The 23,049-nt window shown below is 40.9% G+C and overlaps 1 protein-coding gene across 1 annotated transcript in view; it reads left to right on the top strand.

Moving 5' to 3' along the window:
- Positions 1 to 23,049, top strand: part of LOC122806199 (adhesion G protein-coupled receptor E5-like) — a 236,086-nt gene that overhangs the window by 152,349 nt on the left and 60,688 nt on the right. The window contains exon 6 of the mRNA XM_044076428.1: positions 15,119 to 15,210. Within this exon, the coding sequence (XP_043932363.1) occupies positions 15,119 to 15,210 (92 nt within the window). The remainder of the gene's footprint in view (positions 1 to 15,118; positions 15,211 to 23,049) is intronic.

Below are 23,049 nucleotides of genomic sequence, written 5' to 3'. Positions count from 1 at the left end.
CCTTTGGTAAAAACAAAGTGCCCACAAATTACCACATAGGTGGTAATCCATTAAGTACAGAAGAAGTAATTAGGGACCTGGGGACCCAAGTTGATAGCAATCTCTCATTTGACAACCACGTGGCCAAAGTGGTTAGAAAAACATTTTATATAGCCCACCTAATCATGAAGGGATTCACATCTAGATCAGGGGAGGTCATCGTGCCTCTTTACTCATCCCTCATCAGACCCATAATTGAGTACAATGCCCCTTTTGGGATGTACCTTACCAGACACCTGCAGCAACTGGAAAGACCCCAAAAGTACCTCACCAAGAGGATCAAGGGGCTCAAACAGATGCCGTATGCTGCCCGGTTAAAGAAACTCCAGCTCTACTCAGTGGCATACCGCCTGCTCAGAGGCGATCTGTGCCTGACGTATAAAGCCATGTCCAACCCGGAATTAATGGACATGCTGCACCTCAGAAAATCCAAATCCCATCGAGCTACACGCTCAAGGGACTTGAACCTCAGCACTGAAATAAATAGGACATGCTGGAGGGACAGATTCATAACCCAGAGGCTCCCTTCACTCTGGAATAAAATCCCAGTCCAGGTTAGGCAGAGTCCCTCACTGACTCTTTTCAAGAGGAATCTTGATGAGTGGATGGGAGATCATAGGTTTACCCCGGGTATCACTTCTGTGTCACTGTTAGACAGAGGCACATTATACTAACCTTGAAAAAGGGCATAGCAAAATTAATTTAATATGGGTGGCGAAAGCCATACACACTCTGGCTAGGCTTATAAATGCCCTAGGGCAGATAGCCTAGTATGAGCCTATGAACCTATGAACCTATATGTCTGGTCAGTTCTAATCCCAGGCTGAGATTAAAATTGGCCAGAACTGATCAGTGCTCTACCCCAGTAAACAGATTCAAATAAATAAATAAATAGGTCTTTGCCTCCCATGCACAAGGTACAAGGTTTGATCCTGACCTCTAAACCAATGCCTGATTGAAGTTTGCATGTTTTCCCTGTGTCTCTCTGGGGCTCCACCCATCTCCAAAAAAACATGCTGAGTTTTTACATCTCAAAACTCAACAATGAATGGAGCTGTGGGCAGCAGCACAGACGTCCCCTATAGGGGAAGAGTTGTACAGACCAACCACTTTGGGTATCTACTGTGGTGAGCAGCATACTCAAGCTAAGAGAACACAGATCACAGACTGCACTCCATGGCAGAGCTAAATACTCAACTGTGTAATATATGGCTCTAGGTGATTCAGTCACATTGACTAATGTTGCCAAAATGGGAATGGAGAGTTACTGGTCATAAGTGGAGTGGGCTGAGGACCCGGCCTACTCAGACCTATGCCAGGGACCAATGCTAATGGTGAGAGGGGTGCATGTGCCCATGTTAGCCAGTGTGTGCCAGCTATAAAGCCCAGCAACCATGGGTCAATAAGTTATTGGCTGGCTGGTGTCTAGTTGCCCAGCCTTGGTTACCTGGGATAGCCCTGTTGAGTGAAAGTTTGATGTAAAACCAATCAACCTGCCAAACTTGAAATGATAATTGTTACACTTAATGTAGGTTCACTGACAGGATGCAGCTTGGAAGTGGATGACATGACGATACAGAGGAGACTGGACATTCTATGTATCCAAGAGACAGGAGACAAGATGGACGGGTAGTACGGCAAAGCCACTTGGGTTGGGATCTAGAGTCTACTACTCAGGAGGGGGACAGATTATGGTGTGGGAATTATGGTGAGAGAGAGGCTTCAGAAGGCAGTGAGGGATATCATAAGAACTAGTGACAGACTCATGGCAATCAGACTACAATGTAATGATAGGGCAGTATTCATAATCTCAACCTATGATCCACAGCAGGGTTGTGATAGTAAGGAAAAGAGCTCATTTAGACAGTGGTTGCAGGACCTAGTAGATAAAGCAGGACAGCATGATTGGTGTTGATAATGGGTGACTTGAATGCACATATTGGGACAGACAGAACAGGGTACACATGGGTGGGGCAACAGGAATACAGACAAAGAAGCCATTCTACACTTCTGTCTGGTAAATGGCTTCATAGTAGACAACACAGGGTTCAGAAACAGAGACAGTCACAAGCTCACATACAAGAGTAGCCAACATGCAACTCAGGTAGACTTCCTCTTGTAAGAAAAAGGCACTGGGGTAGAATCCATGATTGCAAAGTCATCCTCAGTGAAACAGTTGGCCCACCACATAAACCACTGATTGCCATGATCAGCTGCAAGCAGTGGTCAGAGAAGGCTCTAATGTCAACATAGACCAGGCTGAAGACCTGGAAGTTGACTGGAGAGGAATCACAGCAGTTCAAGGAATTACTCAGTACTCTAGCACCCCAAGAAGAGGAGGAAATAGGTGGAGAATGTCAGCACCTCAAAACAACATGTGTTAGGACTATAGAACCGATATTTGGTCAAGCCAGGTATGGAATTAAGATACATAAGGAAAGCTGGTGGTGGAATGCAGAAGTCCAGAAAGTGATCAAAAGAAAGAAGTAGTATAGGAAAAAATGAGAGATAGAAAAGACTGACTAGGCTAGGAAGGAATACTGGTTTGCTAACAAAGAAACTAAGGAAGGATTTACAGTAGCAAAGAATAGGGCATCAGAGGCACTCTACCAACTTCTGGAAAGTGACTCAGTAGATGGTACAAAGAAACTATATCAGGTTGCAAGGCAAAGACAGAAAGATAAAGAAGATAATGAGGCACCCTTCATAAGGGATGCCAGCAACAGCATGCTCACCAGTCCACAGGACATCAGAGGCAGATGGAAGGAGTATTTCCAGCAGCTTCTGAATGAAAGAAATACCACAGCAGCAGTACTGCCCCAGAAACAGCCTACTATTAGAGAATAAGAGGAGCCCACCCTAGAAGAAGTAGGAATAGCATTAAGGAAAATGAAGTCAGGAAAGGCAGCAGGCTCAGATGACATCACAGCAGATATGATAAAGATGCTGGGTGAGATAGGGGAGAAAGTCTCCTGAGGGCAATCATAGCAGTGTGGATAGAAAGATGTATCCTAGATGATTGGAGAATAAGCATACTCTTGCCAGTGTACATGAACAAAGGGGGCATCCACAACTGTGAGCAGTACAGAGGTACCAAACTCATGTCACATAGCATTAAAGTTCTGGAGAGGGTGATTGATAAACGGATACACAGAGCAGTAGAATGTAAGACGGGAGATGAGCAGTTCAGATTCAAATCAGGATGCAGCACAACTGACCTGATGTTTGCAGTGAGACAGATAGTTGTGAAGAAGCTAGAGATGAGGAAAGAGTCCAACTGGGCATTCGTAGACTTGGAGAAAGCATATGGAAAGGTTCAAGAAAGCTAATCTGGACAGTACTGCTGTGATTCAAAGTCCCAGAAACAGTGGCAGAATTAGTGCAAGCTATGTACAAGGACCCAATGACTCAAGTAAGAACAGTGTTTGGCCTCACAGAGGGGATCTCAGTGGGAGTGGGTATACACCAGGGCTCAACTCTGAGCCCACTGCTGTTAAAACTGGTGATGGAGGGGACAGATCAACAAAGTTACTGTATGCACCCCCTCTGTCCAGCCAGTGCTTCGTGTCCCTACCCAAGTAGCTGACACACACACTCTTTGAGGTTAAATTTATATAGACACACACACACACACACACACACACACACACACACACACACACACACACACACACACCTGGGAAAGGCTGGCACAGGTTTACTAGCTATACCCCCCTTTTGCCCAGACTATAAGGTAGTTTTCACTGCCACCAGCCACTCCTTATCAGCTACTTTAAGGCCCTTAACAAAGAGTGTCCAATCTTACTTTTTAATGTTACTATTAAAACAAATGGTAGTTTGACCAAGAGCAAGGCTATTAGGAGTGGCCCACACAGTGTCCCCAAACAAATATACAAGTATTCTCTGAGCTTAAATATCTCTAGATAGACCAGCTACAATGATTGGTTTAAATATATTTAATAATAAATAATAAAAGAACAAGAAAATATTGAGTATATAATCACAGCAACATCAAAGTTCAAAATCACAGGAAATATTTAAAACAATATTGTAGTACGGTCTCAAATAGATAAAGGAAAACATCTAAGTTAAGATTTTCTATATTTCTGACTGTATCTAAGAGAATTATACTGTTCCCTAGACTTACCTACAGAGCAAGCAAGGCAGATGTGGTGAATGGGTCTTCTAGCTGATGTTGTCAGGTCAAAGACAAAATGCAGAATACTCAGTCTCTCTCTCAAAGAGTTCTTAAATTAATATTCCAAATATTACTGCTGGGATAACTTGAAGAATGACATCATTTCTTGTCATCTGACTATATCAGAGGTGAAAAACAACCATTGATGCAGCTGGTAGCATTTAGCATCTACATCTAAAAATACATGCACAAGGCTTTTTTCTCAGATCTGGCAGATCCTGGAAGTCATAAAACAATAAAATATTTTCAAAACAATACAGCAAGCCTCTAGTTCTAGTCATTGTGTCTGTTATTGAACTATAACTCAAGTGTAACATCCTTTTATTACGTGGCCATAAAGTAATTTAATCTCAACTATTTTTCTGAAATTAACCTTTTACATTCCAGTTTCCATTGTTAAAATATACACATCTAAACAGTTACAATAGTGCAGGTACATTTCTGTTCTATTCCAGTAGGGCATGCTGTGGTTACATCTTTAAACAGCACCTCTTCAGCACATGTCTGTACAAACCATCTTATATGACATACAGTTCTAATACATTTGTAACACAAGCATATGGATCATGTTAATATTCACAAATGATATATAATTATTTCCAAAATTCCAGATAGCTGGCCTGGCAATATCTCCTTTCATTACACCTCCTAATAAGAAAAGGGCAGTGGAGCATAATCAGTAATTATAAAGTCATCCCCAGTGAAACAGTTGACCCAAAACATAAATTACTGGTTGCCACACGCAGCTACAAGCAGTGGTCAGAAAAGGCTCTAAGGTCAAGAGAGACTTGGTTGAAGACCTGGCATTGACTGACATGAGATCACAAGAGTTCAAGGAATTAGTGGGGGCTCTAGCACCTCAGGAAGAAAAGGAAATATGTGGAATGGAAGAAGAATGGCATCACCTCAAAATAACATGTTTGAGGACTGCAGAACAGATATGCAGTCCAGCCAGGCATGGAAATAAGGTACATAAGGAAAGCCAGTGGTGGAATACAGAAGTCCAGGAAGTCATCAAAAGAAAGAAGGAGTGCAAGAAAAAGTCATCAATTGAAAAGCTGCACCAGTTTAATAAGAAATACTCAGATTCTTTAGGAATGGTGTTGCCACTAATGCGTTAGCCAAACATGTGTCCTCTGAGGGCAATGACCATAATTTTATGTTCTCAGTTATTGAAAGAATTATTCCTAATGAGAGAGGCAGTGATATAAGGAACCATACAGAGACCTCTGAAACTAGGTGGATTATCAGATTAAGAGCTAATAAAGGAAAGGGCCTTAATGATAGAATACCCCTGAAACCAGTTCTGAAGAATAGGAGGCTGTTTAAATGAAATTAAATTATTTTAATGAATGACAGAGAAACACATCAAATATATATTTTAATTGTTTTTAATTAATGCATTTTATGTTACAATGTTCATTATGTATTTATATGTGAAATGTTTTTCTAGTATGACTTTGTACATATTGCAGAATGGCTGGTTTTACTTTAAGTATTAATTGGTGTGATTTGATTGCTTTGAATACTGTTTAAATATAATTGGTTAGGATGTGTTTGTTTGAAGGTCTGAAGAAGTGATATGTGTATCATGAAAGCGCTTACCTGAGTAAATAAATTTACCTTGGATTTTATCTACATTTCATTCATTCTTGGACTGTGTTTAAACTAGGACATTCTGTGCCTTGGTTACTTCACCGTTTCTTTATGGATTTTGATGACTTTATTGTACCTTGGTGGAGTATTTATCCTAGATGTTTCCTGTCTAGTGTTTTCTTGGATTTTTATTTTTTGGTTACAGTTGGGAACAATGGCTGAAGAACGTATAACTGCAATTGTTGCACCTGAGCTAGAACTTGATTATTTTCCAAATGTGGAAACTGGAATACCAACAAAAGTATTGTATAAATTACATGAACTGCTAAATAACAAAGATAATCCTTTGCTATCTAATGAGACATTTCTTGATGGAAATGGTATAGAACATGAGGAAATAGACTATGATGCCTTTTTGAGGGCAATACATAGACTAGAGGATTGCCTATACAAGATTAAGAAGTTATATACACAAAGATGTTATGTTTAAGCATGTTTGAAAAATCATGTCATTTCCAGAGGGCAGAGTCCTGAAAACGCCAAATCAAGGGTAAAGGCAACCTGAGTTGTTAAGTAAATGGCAGTAACTCAATTTAGAACTGAGCTTCAACTATATCCACTTATTATTGGAATCCTCAGTTAAGGAAGAGGAAGAAACAAGAGCCAATGTAATTTCTGAACAGTAATTATTATTTGCTTCTTATCCACATAAATTAGTGGATGAGAAATGTGCTTCGATAGCTGAATCTGTAGCAGTTTTTGAATGTAGACTGCTACGACAGAAATTTCATAAACTTGAAAGGGACAAAAGGGATTTTAAGGAAGGGCATATCTTTGTATGACTCAGAAACAGCAATCATGATCGTATTAATGAAGGTACGACCTTAAACAATGAGAGGGGGAGCCACGCTAAGCAACGCGATGACATCATTATAGAAAGTTTTGAAGAGGAGAGGAATTTAAGAGCGAGAACTAAATCCAATGCTCCTCCAACTATCAGCGTTCCTTTAGCGATGACTTCAACAGCTCATTTAAATGGCGGAATGGAAGGGAAGCAACGGTTGGAATCCATCGAGCAAGTGTCAACAACTTTTGCTCATTCGAGTGAAAAAGTGGAAGAGAGGCGAAAGCTGGAGTCCACAGAGGAAGTGCAACAAAAGAAAGATGTATCAGGAATACAAAATGATGGACAAGAAGGTACATCAAAACAGGTTTTTCACACATTTCCAATAAAACTGAATACTTCAGAGAGACAATTACAGAGAGGCAGGTCATACAGCATGAACCGCAACAAAAGGAAACTACCTACAAGCCCTCCAGTCCTGGGTGTATCCAAGAAGGTATGGAGAAAGGAAGTATAGTTTTAAATATTTCCTCAAGGAATCTGACTGAACATGAAACAAATGTATTGGAAAGGGGACTTTCTTTTTTTCCATCATAACAGATTGAGGTAACTGATACTATTTTAGATTTGCACATGTTTGGTACAAATGTTTTGTTAAAAATTTTTTTAAACATCAGGGTAGTGAGCCTAAAGATGTTAATGTATATAAGAAACCTAGTTTATTTACTCCACCCAGCCATCCAGTTATTAATGTTTTTATTAACATTTGTGAAAATGAAATATTTGAAAATGTGAATGGTAAAAACAGAACTAAAACTTTCTCCAACTTTAGTAGAGATGAATGGAATGCGTTAAAACAATTACAGTCTGACACAAATGGTATCATTAAACAAGCAGATAAAGGTGGCCCTGTAGTTGTAATGGATAAAATGTATTATGACACAGCGATGTATGAAATGCTACAGGATACCTCTGTGTATGAAAATATCAGCCAAGCTGATATGGAGGGGATGTTATCGCGATTGGATGGGATACTATATGATTGTTTATTAGATAATACCATTTCAAATGAGCTATACAATTACTTTAAGGTAAAAGAACCTCTAGTGCCTAGCATACATGGTCTGCTGAAAATCCATAAGAATGTATATCAACCTCCTTTATGACCTATAGTGTGAGGACATAACTGGTCTACAGAGTCTGTCTCTATATATGTTGAGAATAATTTAAGAATGTTAGTAAATAAGAATAGGAATATTCTAAGAGACTCTAAGCAATTCTTGCAGGACCTATATGTGTTCAATAATGCATATGAAAGACAAGATGGAGATCTGCTATTAGTGACACTAGATGTATGCTCATTGTTTACTTGTATTCTGAATACAATCGGATTAGAATTGTTGAAACAATATTTGTTGGAAGAAGGGACATACAATGGAATGAAAATAGATCTAATATGCTTATTAATGGAGTTAGTTTTAACCAATAATGTGTTAAGTTTTGATGGTAAATTATATAAGCAGAAAGATGGTGTGGCCATGGGGAGGGCAAGCGCAAACAGCTATGCCAATCTCGTCATGGCCACATGGGAAAACAGGAATGTGGAAAGATGGCCCCAGATCCAGTTTTATAAATGGTTCGTTGATGACCTCGTTCTGTTATGGAGTGGTAATGATACAACGTTAAAAGAATTCAATACAGAAATTAATAACAGCACTGATTTTTTTAAAATTTGAGATGAAATACTCTAGACAAGAAATAACATTTCTTGATGTAATGATTAGTATGGATGAGGTGAATGGGATAAACACCAGGTTGTTTGGGAAGAAATGCCATAGAAATACTTTACTCCATAGAAGCAGTATGCATCCAGGACATATCTTTAAGAATGTAGTAAAAGGGCAAACCCTTAGGACTTCAAGGCTAACAGCCAGGGATGATGAATTTGATGAAGAACTAACTAACTTGAAACTCAGATTTAATGAAAGGGGTTATGCTGATAGTATGACCACAGGAATCCTGGATGCATCTACTTCATGGAGAGACAGTATAGGTAAGCCATATTTTTCAGTGCCCAATAATGATAGAACAGGTTATGTTCAACATAAAAATGAATCTGTTAGATTCTCTACTTATTTTACCAGTGATATGAATATAATAACCAGTGTGATAAAAAAGAACTGGAATATACTAACACAGAATTCAGAAATCAAACAAGTCGTAGGGGAGAATCCAAGCTTTATATTTAAGAACAGGAAATATTTGAAAAGGATGTTATGTTATCCACCCAACAATAAGGGACAAAATATGATAGGAACAAAAGGGACGGTTCCTTGTGGTGGATGCAATCAATGTATATATATAAATCATGAGAATGTATTTACACATCCAGACACTAAGCGAATATATGATTTTAGTGTAGCAGCTAATTGTAACACAAACCATGTGGTCTTCTTGGCTGTCTGTCAGAAATGCTCTGCATTTTATGTGGGCAAGACTGACAGACAGCTAAGATTTAGAATCAGAGAACACTTATTAAATATTAGGAATGGTGTTGCCACTAATGTGTTAGCCAAACATGTGTCCTCTGAGAGCAATGACCATAACTATATGTTCTCAGTTATTGAGAGAATTATTCCTAATGAGAGAGGCGGTGATATAAGGAACCATACAGAGACCTCTGAAACTAGGTGGATTATCAGATTAAGAGCTAATAAAGGAAAGGGTCTTAATGATAGAATACCCTTGAAACCAGTTCTGAACAACAGGAGGCTGTTTAAATGAAATTAAATTATTTTAATGAATGACAGAGAAACACATCAAGTATATATTTTAATTGTTTTTAATTAATGCATTTTATGTTACAATGTTCATTATGTATTTATATGTGAAATGTTTTTCTAGTATGACTTTGTACATATTGCAGAATGGCTGGTTTTACTTTAAGTATTAATTGGTGTGATTTGATTGCTTTGAATACTGTTTAAATATAGTTGGTTAGGATGTGTTTGTTTGAAGGTCTGAAGAAGTGATATGTGTATCATGAAAGTGCTTACATGAGTAAATAAATTTACCTTGGATTTTATCTACATTTCATTCATTCTTGGACTGTGTTTAAACTAGGACATTCTGTGCCTTGGTTACTTTACCATTTCTTTGTGAATTTTTAATAAGAAATACTGATTAGCTAACAAAGAAGCTAAGTGAGGAGTTGCAATAGCAAAGAACAAGCATCTAAGCCATCTATGTCATTATGGCTACATCTTATCCAGAAATCTCTGTTAAGCATAATTCCATTTTCAATCCATGTTTTGACATTGTAAACTGCTTTATGAACTAAATGTTATAGCATAATATTGCATTTTTAAGTATGCATATGTTTTTTAACATATCCTTGTATTTATAAATATGTTTTATTCATTTCTTTTGTAATTATATTCACCCAGGATGTGCCTGCAGATGGTCCACTGAGATCAGAGGACTATCACGATAAGCAAATATAAATAAATAAAATAAGTAAATCTATGACCACAGCAACCATCTCTTAGAGCAACTCTCCTCTTTCAAGTATCCTGGTCTTTGTTTTGACCTCTCGCACAACTTCCGCCTGCTTCTTTCTAATACATGTAAACAAAGAATCATTATACACTCCCAAAAAAAATGAACACCACTGTGTAACACTAAAAAAGGCAAACTGGCTCCCAGTTAACCAAAGAGCTGACCTACTCCTAGGATCCCAACTGCTCAAACTCCTGCATGAACTTACATCTCCCTCCTTTAACCTCATAACTAATAGCACATGCCCCCACATACTAGCTTAGAATCTTGAACCACTCAGGCCCTAAAATACAAATCCCACACCCCAACCTACAAATCTCTGACCATTTATTCCTAATTCTCAGGCCCAAATTGTAGGAGTCCCTCCCACATGAAATTGAACACTCAGCCTTATATTCCAGGTTCTGTTATTTACTAAAACTACATCACTTAAGGCTATTTTATCTGTTTTCCACTCTAACTCAACACATAAGATCCTTAGCTCCTTTTCTAATTTATTCTACTGTTTTGAAACTTTTATACATATTGTAAATTAATACATTGGATTTGCTATATATCCAAAGAATTACTCTACCATTATACTGTTTTGTTGTCATGTATGTGTTATTGTACTGTTGTCTATTGTATATGTCTGGTCAGTTTTAATCCCGGGATGAGACTGAAATTGGTCAGAACTGATCAGTGCTCTACCCCAGTAAACAGATTCAAATAAATAAATAAATAAATAAATAAATAAACTGGTCTTTGCCTCCCATGCACAAGGTACAAAGTTTGATCCTGACCTCTAAACCAATGCCTGATTGGAGTTTGCATGTTCTCCCTGTGTCTCTGTGGGGCTCCACCCATCTCCAAAAAACATGCTGAGTTTTTACATCTCAAAACTCAACAATGAATAGAGCTGTGGGCAGCACAGACTTCCCCTATAGGGGAAGAGTTGTACAGACCAACCACTTTGGGTATCTACTGTGGTGAGCAGCATCCACAAGCTAAGAGAACACAGATCACAGACTGCACTTCATGGCAGAGCTAACTACTCAACGGTGTAATATATGGCTCTAGGTGATTCAGTCACGTTGACTAATGTTGCCAAAATGGGAATGGAGAGTTACTGGTGATAAGTGGAGTGGGCTGAGGACCCGGCCTACTCTGACCTATGCCAGGGACCCATGCTAATGGTGAGAGGGGTGCATGTGCCCCTGTTAGCCAGTGTGTGTGTCAGCCATAAAGTCCAGCAACAGTGGGTTAGTATAATCTATTGGCTGGCTGGTGTCTAGTTGCCCAGCCTTGGTTACCTGGGATAGCTCTGTTGAGTGAAAGTTGGATGTAAAACCAATCAACCTGCCAAACTTGAAATGATAATTGCTACACTTAATGTAGGGTCACTGATAGGATGCAGTTTGGAAGTGGATGACATGATGACATGGAGGGACTGGACAGTCTAAGTATCCAAGAGACAAAAGACAAGATGAAAGGGCAGTGCAGCAAAGCCACTTGGGTTGGGCTTTAACATCTACTACTCAGGAGGGGGACAGGTTATGGTGTGGGAATTGTGGTGAGAGAGAGGCTTCAGAAGGCAGTGAGGGATATCACCAGAACTAGTGACAGACTCATGGCAATCAGACTACAATGTAATGATAGGGCAGTATTCATAATTTCAGCCTATGATCGACAGCAGGGTTGTGATAGTGAGGAAAAGAGCTCATTTAGACAGCAGTTGCAGGATCTACTAGATAAAGCAGGACAGCATGATTGGTGTTGATAATGGGTGACTTGAATGCACATATTGGGACAGACAGAACAGGGTATACATGGGTGGGACAAGAGGAATACAGACAAATAAGCCATTCTGGACTTATTTCTGGTAAGTGGCTTGATAGTAGACAACACATGGTTCAGAAACAGAGACAGTCACAAGCTCACATAAAAGAGTAACTTTCAAACTGTGACTTGTAGTGCTTTCTTCATGTATTTTTTGGGTTTACATCAGGTGAAAGTTAAACAAATGTATTTGGGAATATAAAACTAGCAAAGAAGTTAAAGTAGCTGTTGTTCTAGGCAAACTTCTGAGAGTGAAGTATTTTTGACACAGAGGTGCTAAATGTTACGTTTCTGTTAGCCTGAGAACTGTAGTTAGAGGTGACAAAGAGCGACGTCATCCAGTTGACCCAGCAGTAATGTATTGTTATTAATTTAAGAACTATCTCTCAGAGAAAGTCTGTGCAATTTTGAATTTGTCTTTGGACCTAGAAACATCCTCTCATCAGCACTTCTGCCTTGCTAATATGGAATCTAGAAGACATCCTTTATAGTTCCCGGAGCTGTTTTTTGCTTTTGTTTTTGTTCACTGTCTTGAGTACTTGGTTATCAGTGGACCACATAAAAGAGTAGCCAACATGCAACTCAGGTAGGCTTCCTCTTGTAAGGAAAAGGCACTGGGGCAGAATCCATGATTGCAAAGTTATCCTCAGTGAAACAGTTGGCCCACCAAATAAACCACTGATTGCCACGACCAGCTGCAAGCAGTGGTCAGAGAAGGCTCTAATGTCAACATAGACCAGGCTGAAGACCTGGAAGTTGACTGGAGAGAAAGCACATCAGTTCAAGTAATTATTCAGTGCTCTAGCACCCCAAGAAGAGGAGGAAATAGGTGGAGAATGTCAGCATCTCAAAGCAGAATGTGTTAGGACTATAGAACAGATATGTGGTCGAGCCAGGTATGGAATTAAGATACATAAGGAAAGCTGGTGGTGGAATGCAGAAGTCCAGAAAGTGATCAAAAGAAAGAAGTAGTATAGGAAAAAATGGGAGATAGAAAAGACTGACCAGGCTAGGAAGGAATACTGGTTTGCTAACAAAGAAACTAAGGAAGGATTTGCAGTAGCAAAGAATAGGGCATCAGAGGCACTCTACCAACTTCTGGAAAGTGACTCAGTAGATGGTACAAAGAAACTATATCAGGTTGCAAGGCAAAGACAGAAAGATAAAGAAGATAATGAGGCACCCTTCATAAGGGATGCCAGCAACAGCATGCTCACCAGTCCACAGGACATCAGAGGCAGATGGAAGGAGTATTTCCAGCAGCTTCTGAATGAAAGAAATACCACAGCAGCAGTACTGCCCCAGAAACAGCCTACTATTAGAGAATAAAAGAGGCCCATCCTAGAAGAAGGAAGAATAGCACTAAGGAAAATGAAATCAGGGAAGGCAGCAGACTCAGATGACATCACAGCAGATATGATAAAGATGCTGGGTGAGATAGGAGAGAAAGGCTCCTGAGGGCAATCATAGCAGTGTGGATAGAAAGGTGTATCTTAGATGATTGGAGAATAAGCATACTCTTGCCAGTGCACATGAACAAAGGGTTAATCCACAAATTTGAGCAGTACAGAGGTACCAAACTCCTGTCACATAGCATTAAAGTTTTGGAGAAGGTGACTGATAAACAAATAAACAGAGCAGTAGAATGTAAAATGGGAGATGAGCAGTTCAGATTCAAATCAGGATGCAGCACAACTGATCTGATGTTTGCAGTGAGACAGATAGTTGTGAAGAAGCTAGAGATGAGGAAAGGGTCCAACTGGACATTCCTAGACTTGGAGAAAGCATATGGCAAGGTCCCAAGAAAGCTGATCTGGGCAGTACTGCTGTGGTTCAAAGTCCCAGAAACATTGGTAGAATTAGTTCAAACTATGTACAAGGACCCAATGACTCAAGTAAGAACAGTGTTTGGCCTCCCAGAGGGGATCTCATTGGGAGTGAGTGTACACCAGGGCTCAGCTATGAGGCCACTGTTGTTCATACTGGTGATGGAGTACATTAGCAAACAGGTTGGAGGGGATAGATCAACAAAGTTACTGTATGCAGATGATGTGGCATTACAGGCAGACTCTGAGCAAGAACTAAAGCACAAGATAGGGGAATGGAATGCAAAACTGAAGGCACATGGTATGAAACTAAGCAAAGATAAGACAGTGGCAATGGCAACAAACTGGGGAAATCAGAAGCTGAGAACTGAGATAGAAGGGAAGATAATGGAATAGGTAAATAACTTCAAGTATCTGAGAGGGGTGGTTGAGGAGAAGGGAAGTTTGAATGAAGAGGTCAAAGCTAGAACCAGAGAGGCTGCAAGTCAACTGGCATAGAGTCTCAGGTATAGTCTAGGACAGAAGAATGCCAAAGAAGCTGAAAAGTAAGGTGTACAAGACAGTAGTGTGACCAGTACTACTGTATGGTACAGAAACCTGGGCAGTAAAGGCAGAGCAGATGAAGAAGCTAGAGGTGATGGAAATGAAGTGCCTGAGAAGGGTGGTAGGATGCACACTGTGAGACAGACGAAGAAATGAGGACATAACAGCAGACACCAAAGTAGCTCCAGTTGCAGAAGAGATCAAAGAGAACAGATCATGGTGATTTGGACACATGCAGAAAAGCAGAAGACAATCTGCTGAAGATTTGGGACAGACAGGGAGAAGGTAAGAGGAAATGAGGACATCCAGCAAAGAGGTGGATAGATTGTGTGAAAGAAGATCTGCAACAGTCAGGCATGAGTGTTGAAGAAAGCAGGAGTGTGGCACTGAATTGAGAGAGATGGCAACAGTTAACGCAATACTCTGACCCCATGTAGAAATTAGGAAAAAGGCTGCTACTGCTGCCGCTGCTGCTGATGAAATAAATAAGTAAACACAACATATGATTAGTGGTTCATGTCTTTTTTTCTGCTAAAAAAGTTATACAAGTAACTGTGTTGATAGTTTCACCTCACTGTATGGTTTATGTTACCAGCAAACAAACCTGCTGTTTAAGAACTGTAGTTCTGAATCATGCATTTTATGCTGAATGAGTCAGGGATCACTTTTTCTTTCTTTTTTTTTTTTGTCTTTCAGATGAATTCTGTCTTCTTCATCATCACAGTTTGGAAATTAGCAGAAAAATTTTCAAGTCTCAATTCTGAGTTAGATAAATTAAAAAAAATAAGGTAACTTTTTTTACTAACTACTACACACCATGTTTATCTTAGTTACGGTTAAAATAAATACAATCTACTTTTTCAAATGTGTGAGCCACAGAGTGACATTTACTGACAAGTGAAATCTCACTAGACTTCCTTTCAAGTTACTTATAAATATTTTTATGTCACACATTTAAATGGTAGAAAAAAAATTAAAAAGAAGCTGTTCATAAGTGCTAAACAACATCAGATGAAAGATACTATACATTTTAGTAGCTCTCACTCTGAGTTTAAGTTAATTAAATGGAAGTCATAGTGTATACTGAACTAAGAATGTGTTTGAACTGGCTAAATTTTGAACATTGTATTTCAGAAGTGCTGCTTTTTCCTACAAGTTTGCTGAATAAAAGGGAATGGAGAGAGGTTCAGGTTTTGTGATAAAAAAGTGTTATGGTTATTAACATGTCTAGACCTAGAGATGTCACTGTCCCTCTTTATTCAGCTCTCATTAATCCAGTCATTGAATATAATGCCCTCTATGGTATGCATCTGTCCAGACAGTATCATCAGAAATACTCTGTCTAGAGATCTAAATCTCTTCTGCAACATCAACAAAATGGTTGAGAGGAATAGCTATATCTGACAGAGGTTACGGCTGCTCCAGAACAGACTTTCTATCCACATAAAGCAATGTTCATCCCTGTCCATATTCAAGTCCAACTTAGATCTATGGATGGGAAACAGAAAATTTACTCCAGATCTGTCACTTATACTACTAATGGATAGAGGCAGCTCCTAAATACTTTATCCCATTCATGGGTCTCTTCAAATTATCTATGGTATGATCCCATTTTGTCTCATTAGGAGTAATATATATAATTATTCACCATGAGATGGGTAAGACCAATTTCTAACCAAATGGGTTAGGTTAATTCAAGCAGAAAAAAAATGAAATTGACTAGGCTTTAAATGGCCCTCAATGGCTGCTAGCATAGTACTTACCTATGAACCAGTGCTAAGGCCAAAAAGTACAGCTGTGTACACTTACCATAAATGCAGATGCTCGAGTGTATTCACTGTTGCAGTCATTACATTAGGGTAATCTGCTGGCAGGTTACCCTCAGTCAGCCTGATTAACAAAGTCTTGAGTCCTGCGTCAGTTGCTGTCTCTTCTTCCATGACGTCAGGTCATCAGGGGTATAAAACATCCAGCCGACGCCATTATATCAGTTTTTCTTGCTCCAGATGTCAGGTGCCCACTAAATGGGGAGCAATATATATATATATATATATATATATATATATATATATATATATATATATATATATATATACATGTGTATATAAAATTTAAAATACAAAAATATACCTCCAAACAAAAGAAAATACACCAAAAAGGCTTTTAAGCATAGTAAAAAAAAGGAGAGGTATAGTAAGAGAAAAAAAGAAAGGGGTCTGGAGGGTGGGTAACCAAGACTGCAACAGTGAATACACTTGAACATCTACATTTATGGTAAATGTACACAACTGTACTATGTTCTTCATGTTTGATTGTTGCAGTCATTACATTTGGGTAGAATCCCAAAGCTATGGTTGGGAGGATGGATTTATACATCATTAGGAGCAGCTATAAGGTCCTGCAGGACAGCAGTGGCAAAGCCAGCTCTGGATTTAGAGAAGAGAGGTAAATGGTAATGTTTGGTGAACGTATGAACTGAGCTCTGGGTAGCACCTTCTAGAATGTCTCTGGTAGGAACCCCTCTGAGAAAGGCTGCAGAAGTAGATGCAGCCCTGGTGGAATGAGATCTGATCCCCTTGGGGATAGATTTACCATGGTGCATATAGCATAAACGAATACAATGGCTTATCCATTTAGAAATAGTCTGCTTTGAAATAGCCTTTCCCCTCTGCCCCTGCAGCAAATGCCACCAATAGTTGTTCAGATTTTCTTAGAGATTTTGTCCTGTTTAAGTAGACTCTAAGTTGTCTGTGTACATCCAATGAATGCAGAATCTGCTCACCCTTGTTCTGTAGATTGGGGAAGAAAGTTGGCAAATGAATGGTCTTATTAAGAGCCACACTGGATACCACCTTAGGCATGAAAGATGGATTGGTCTTGGGAGCTACCCTGTCCGGATGAAAAATAATGAAAGGCTCCACTGCCATAAGAGCCTGTAATTCTGAAATCCTTCTAGCTGAAGCGACTGCTAAAAGGAAAGCTGTTTTCCAGGAGAGAAATTTTAGGTCTGCAGTAGCAGATGGCTCAAAAGAAGGGAGAGTGAGTTTTTCCAAAACAAAATTGAGGTCTCATGCAGGAGTTGGTGCTCTCCTGGGAGGTCTTAAATCTTTGGCCCCTCTGAGATACTGCTTTAGCAGAAAATGAGAGAAGAGGGAAGGCTCTGTGTTGTAATGAGCTGAAATGGCAGAGGCATGGATTTTTATGGAAGAAAAAGATAGGCCTTTGTGAAGCATTTCAGTTAAGTATTGCAGAATCTGAGGAATATTAGGCATTGCTGTGCTTATTCTTTGTGATTGGTTCCAGGCACAGAATCTTTTCCAATTGTCAGCATAAGATTTTCTAGTACTAGGCCATCTAGCCTCCAAAATGACATCCATCACAGGTTTGCTGAGGGATGCCAAGGGTGAAATTAGTTGATTAGCCATGCTTATTTCCTTGTTTCACTTGAAAGAAAGTTACTGTTTGTCGTTTTTGCATTTAGTTACTTGTAACACATTGCACTCAAGCTACCTGGCACTTGCTCACTAAAGCAATTATATAAGTCAGCACTAAAAATTAAAAGCACTACACCCTCACTCCCCACTGGCCCTTGTTTTCAATTAAGGATTTCCCAATATTATTCTAGCATGTCCAAAGGTCAGTTGTCAATCTCCTCTCCGGTCCAGCTGGTGAATCTGGGAATCTTGAGGCAATGTTATAACTGCCTCATGTACACAGACAACCCTCTCCTCCTCCCACATAACACAAATACTTGAGAGATGCAGCTATTTAGCCAAACTGGAGGCTGAGCTCTCTCAACTCAGGACTGGCAAGACCAGACAGGAGGAGAAGGCAACTACACACACCACAAAACCAGCCTCACATAATGCTACCACTCCACTGAATCAAACACATAAACACACAAAGACATACTCGGAGGCTCTGAGTAAAAATTTACCTAAACAGCAGAGGCCTCCAAAGCAGACACCCAAACAACTGCTACCTCAAGACACCCCACAAGCAACACATAAACCACAAAAGCAGTGTGCAAAGCAGTCACAGCCCTTAAGGCCAAATACAACACCAAACATACTTGTCATAGGTGACTCCATAGTCAGACACACTGACGTCCCACTCACCAGGCTGAACAAGGAGAGGGTCACAGTAAGCTGCCTATCGGGCGCTAGAATCCGCCACATAACACAAGCACTGGTCACTCCACGGCAAGTACAAATATGACACAGTCATTGTCCATGCTGGTGTGAACGACCTGAGACGTACCTCCCTGGACTACATGAAAAGAGACATAGAGGAGCTCTCTGATTATGTAGCCCAGGCAGGTATGACCCTAACCCTGAGCAGTATCCTTCCTTCACCAAGAATGATGCCACAATATAGAGACAAGATGATCAGCTTTAACAATTGGCTTAATGTCTGGTGTCATTCAAAGGGATCCAGTGTCTGTCTGCCTGGGATGACATGCTTGACAAGCCACGCTGCTTCAAGGGACGGCTTGCACCTGTCACCCCTGGGATTCGGATATTGGCTAAGGCTCTTGCCACCCCATAGTGCCTTTTTAGGCAAGGCTCAAATTCTAAACCTACCACCCTAGAAAACAAAAATGGGAAGAAATTGAGGGTAATGCTGCTCAATGCCAGAAGTCTAAATCTCAAAATGCACGCACTCGAGGCCCTTCTCAGTATGGAGAACATCGATGTCTGTGCTGTAACTGAAACCTGGTTCAAGGCTCCTGACAGCAGCCCGGCACTATTAGGTTTTACCTCATATCATGCGTTCCGGCCCCAAAAGCCGGACCACTCCACAAAAGGAGCGCGTGCATCCATATTCATAAAGGATACTCACACCTCCAGGCTCGTGGCAACGCATGAAGCTTGAAACCATCCAGGTGCAACTAACCATAGGCAAAACTGCTCTACAAATTGTAGCATGCTACAGGCCACCCTCTCAAACTCAGGAACCCCACACAGCCTTCCTGAAGACACTGGAGGGTATAAATGTATCTCCAAACACCATCATATTGGGAGACTTCAACTACCCGAATATAGACTGGGAACATTACTCAAGCCCTAACTTTCTAGCCCAACGGTTCCTGGAGTTCATAAATTCAAATGCCATGGAACAGCTAGTTACTGTTCCCACGAGAGGAGAAAATATACTAGATCTCATTGTCACAAACATGGGGACAAAATGCTCCACACCGAAGTATATCCCTCATTGGTGAGATCTGATCATAAACTAATCTCACTGGAAATCCACATCCGCCCCCACCCCAAACAAAAAGACCATAGTGAAGAACTTCTCTAAAGCAAACTTCACACTACTCAAGACTGGTGTGGTATCCTTCAAGGCCCCTGAGTCAGAGGAAACCACAACCCAAGCTCCGGAAGCCCTTACAAATGCCTTCTATGAACACCTCCAGGACTGCATGGATCAGGCAATCCCAAATAAAACCAAGACTCTTTCCACAAAGGGCAAACGTCCAGTCTGGTGGACCCCAGCCATTAACAAACTTTACAATAAGAGGAGAAAGCTATTACATGATAGAACAAAATCCATAAAAGGGAAGTCACCCCTGATCATTATTAGTAAAAAATACGAGCACTCATAAAATCAACTAAGGCCAATTTTGAGAGAAAAATTGCCATGGATTCAAGGACAATCATAAGGCCTTTTTCAGCTATGTTAGGAACCTGGGTGGAAACTCACAGATATGCTCAGAATTAGTCCAAAATGATACAAAAATCACTGAACCCACAGACATTGCCAACATACTGGCAGACAGGTTCAGTGCAAACTTCACCCCTCTCCCCTAAAGGAGAGATAACTATCCCAGCCGAGTGTAGCCTCCCGGACATCTCAAATGCGCAGGTGAAAGCTGCTCTCTCTAAAGCTAAAAACACAGCATCAATGGGACCGGATGATGTCCCCGGCTGTGTGCTACACGAGCTAAATGAGGAATTAAACCCGCACATAAGGCAGCTGTTTAATCTCAGCCTTACCACAGGATACGTGCCCAAGGAGTGGCGACGGCAACTGTGGTCCCACTCCACAAAGGTGGCCTCACGGACCCTGGTAATTACCCCCATAAGCTTAACAAGTCTAGTCTGCAAAGCTATGGAGAGGATCATAATGGAGCTCATAAACAAAGATATAGGGGACTTGCAGACATTGGACCCGACCCAGTTTGGCTTTGTCAAGGGAAGATCATGCCTTTTGAACTTGGTCGACTTCTTGAAATAGTCACCAAGGCCATTGATGAGGGAAAGGCAGTCCATACAGCCTACCTTGACCTTGCAAAGGCTTTCGACACAATACCCCACTCGGGTATTGTAGAAAAACTTACCAGCTTAAATGTAAACCCATATGTCACAAGATGGGTTGCAAACTGGCTTAAGGACAGAACCCACAGGGTTAGAGTTGCTGGCGCTGTGTCAGACTCCAAGCCGGTCACAAGTGGTGTCCCACAGGGCTCGGTCCTTGGCCCCTATGGTTTGGCATCTCCTTCTCAGAAGTACAGGCCCACATGGGAGGACTTTGGCTGACAAAGTTTGCAGATGACTGCAAACCGGGCCATAGTGGAAAGTGCATCGGACACGGATATCCTTCAGAAGGGACTCACGGAAACAGATAGCTGGTGCCAGAGCCATGGCCTGAAGTTAAACGCCAGAAAATGTATAGTCATACCCTTCGGGAAAAACAAGGTAACCCCAAGCTACCATATAGGTGGCAATCCACTAAGCACAGAAGAGGTTATCAGGGACCTGGGGACCCAGGTTGACAGTGGCCTTTCTTTGACACTCACATTGCTAAAGTGGTTAGAAAGACCTTCTACATTGCCCACCTGATCATGAAGGGATTCACATCCAGATCTAGTGAGGTCATTGTTCCCCTGTACTCTTCACTTATCAGACCAATGATCGAGTACAATGCCCCATTCGGGATGTATCTCACCCGACATCTGCAGCAATTGGAGAGACCCCAAAAGTTCCTCACCAAAAGGATAAAGGGACTCCAAAATCTGTCATATGCTGCCAGATTGAAGAAACTCCAGCTCTATTCAGTCGCATACCGTCTGCTCAGAGGTGACATGTGCCTGACATACAAGGCCATGTCCAACCGAATTAATGGACATGCTCCACCTCAAAAATCCAAATCCACCAAAACCACTAGAGCAAGCGACTTAAACCTTAGCACGGATATAAATAGGACATGCTGGAGGGATAGATTTATCACTCAGAGACTCCCTATGCTGTGGAATAAAATCCCGGTCCATGTGAGGCAGAGCACCTCGCTGACTCTGTTCAAGAGAAATCTAGACCTGTGGATGGGAGATCGTAGGTTTACCCCGGGAATCATCTCTGGGTCACTGCTGGACAGAGGCACAACAAACTAATGGGCACAGTATTTTTTCATATAAGGGGTGGCGTAAGCCACAATAATTTGGGCTAGGCTTATAAATGCCTTAGGGCAGATAGCCTAGTATAAACCTATGAACCTATGAACCTATGCAAAGTTCAAAATTTGGAGCTCAGTGTGCTGAATTTGATAGTTCTGCTGAGACAGTAGGTAAGGTGTCTGAGGCAGGTGCCATGGAGGAAGGTGTGACACATTGCGCAGGAGTGGGTACCAGTGTTGGTGAGGCCAGTCTGGAGCAATCAGAATAATTTTTGGTTTGTCCAGTTTGACTTTTAGTAGAACTTTGGAGAGCAGAGGCAGAGGAGGGAAAAGCATAGACTGATAGGTTTTTCCAGCTGAATGATAAAGCATCCAATTTCCAAGCTTATTTGTGAGTAATTCTTGTGCAGAATTTGTCCAACTGATAGTTCTGGGGTGAGGCAAAAAGATCTATGTCTGGGCTTCCCCATTTGCATGTCAACATGTTGAAAACTTGTGGTTCCAGTTTCCATTTGTGTGTTTCCATAAGATTTCTGCTTAGTTCATCAGCCAAAGTATTTAGCTTTCCTGGCAGGAATTGAGCTTGTAGTTGTATTTGATAGGTCAAGGCCGTGTTCCACAAAGCCATGGCTAGTCTGCAAAGGAGGTTGGAATGTGTACCCCCTTGCTTGTTTATGTACCACATAACTGTGGTGTTGTCTGTCTTTATCATTAGTCGTCCTGGATGAAGGTAGTCCTTGAAGGCTGTCAGTGCATTCTGTACAGCTAGCATCTCTTTCTGATTGATATGTAGGTGCATTTGATTTGGGCTGCATTTGCCCTGAATGCACTTCCCTGCCAGATGAGCCCTCCCCAAGCATAGTCTGATGCACCTGTAGTCAAGGTTTGGCCGGCAGGGGGGTGGAGTGAATGGCAGTCTCTTGTTTGGTGGCAGGCCTCTGCCCACCATAGGAACTCTAGTTGCAGGCAAGGTATAATAGGAATCATTGTTTCCAGACTGTGACAATGTTGACTCCACAAACTTTTTAAGTACCACTGAAGTTTCCTCATATGCAGTCTTGCATATGGAATTAGAAGAATGCAGGAGGCCATGAACCCCAAGGCTTACAGAATTTGTCTTGCAGATAGCAGAGTTTTTGTGGCCACCTGTATGAAGTAAGTCACCAATTGAATTTGCTTTTCTGGCGTGAGGCAAGTCATCTGGGCAGTTGTATTCAAGCTTGCACCCAGGA

Source organism: Protopterus annectens, chromosome 7.part0 (assembly GCF_019279795.1).
Source record: "Protopterus annectens isolate FY-2018-M chromosome 7.part0, PAN1.0, whole genome shotgun sequence".
NCBI classification, from domain to species: Eukaryota; Metazoa; Chordata; order Ceratodontiformes; family Protopteridae; genus Protopterus; species Protopterus annectens.
Note: the sequence above shows the minus strand (reverse complement) of the source record. Positions and strands in the feature narration are given on the sequence as shown.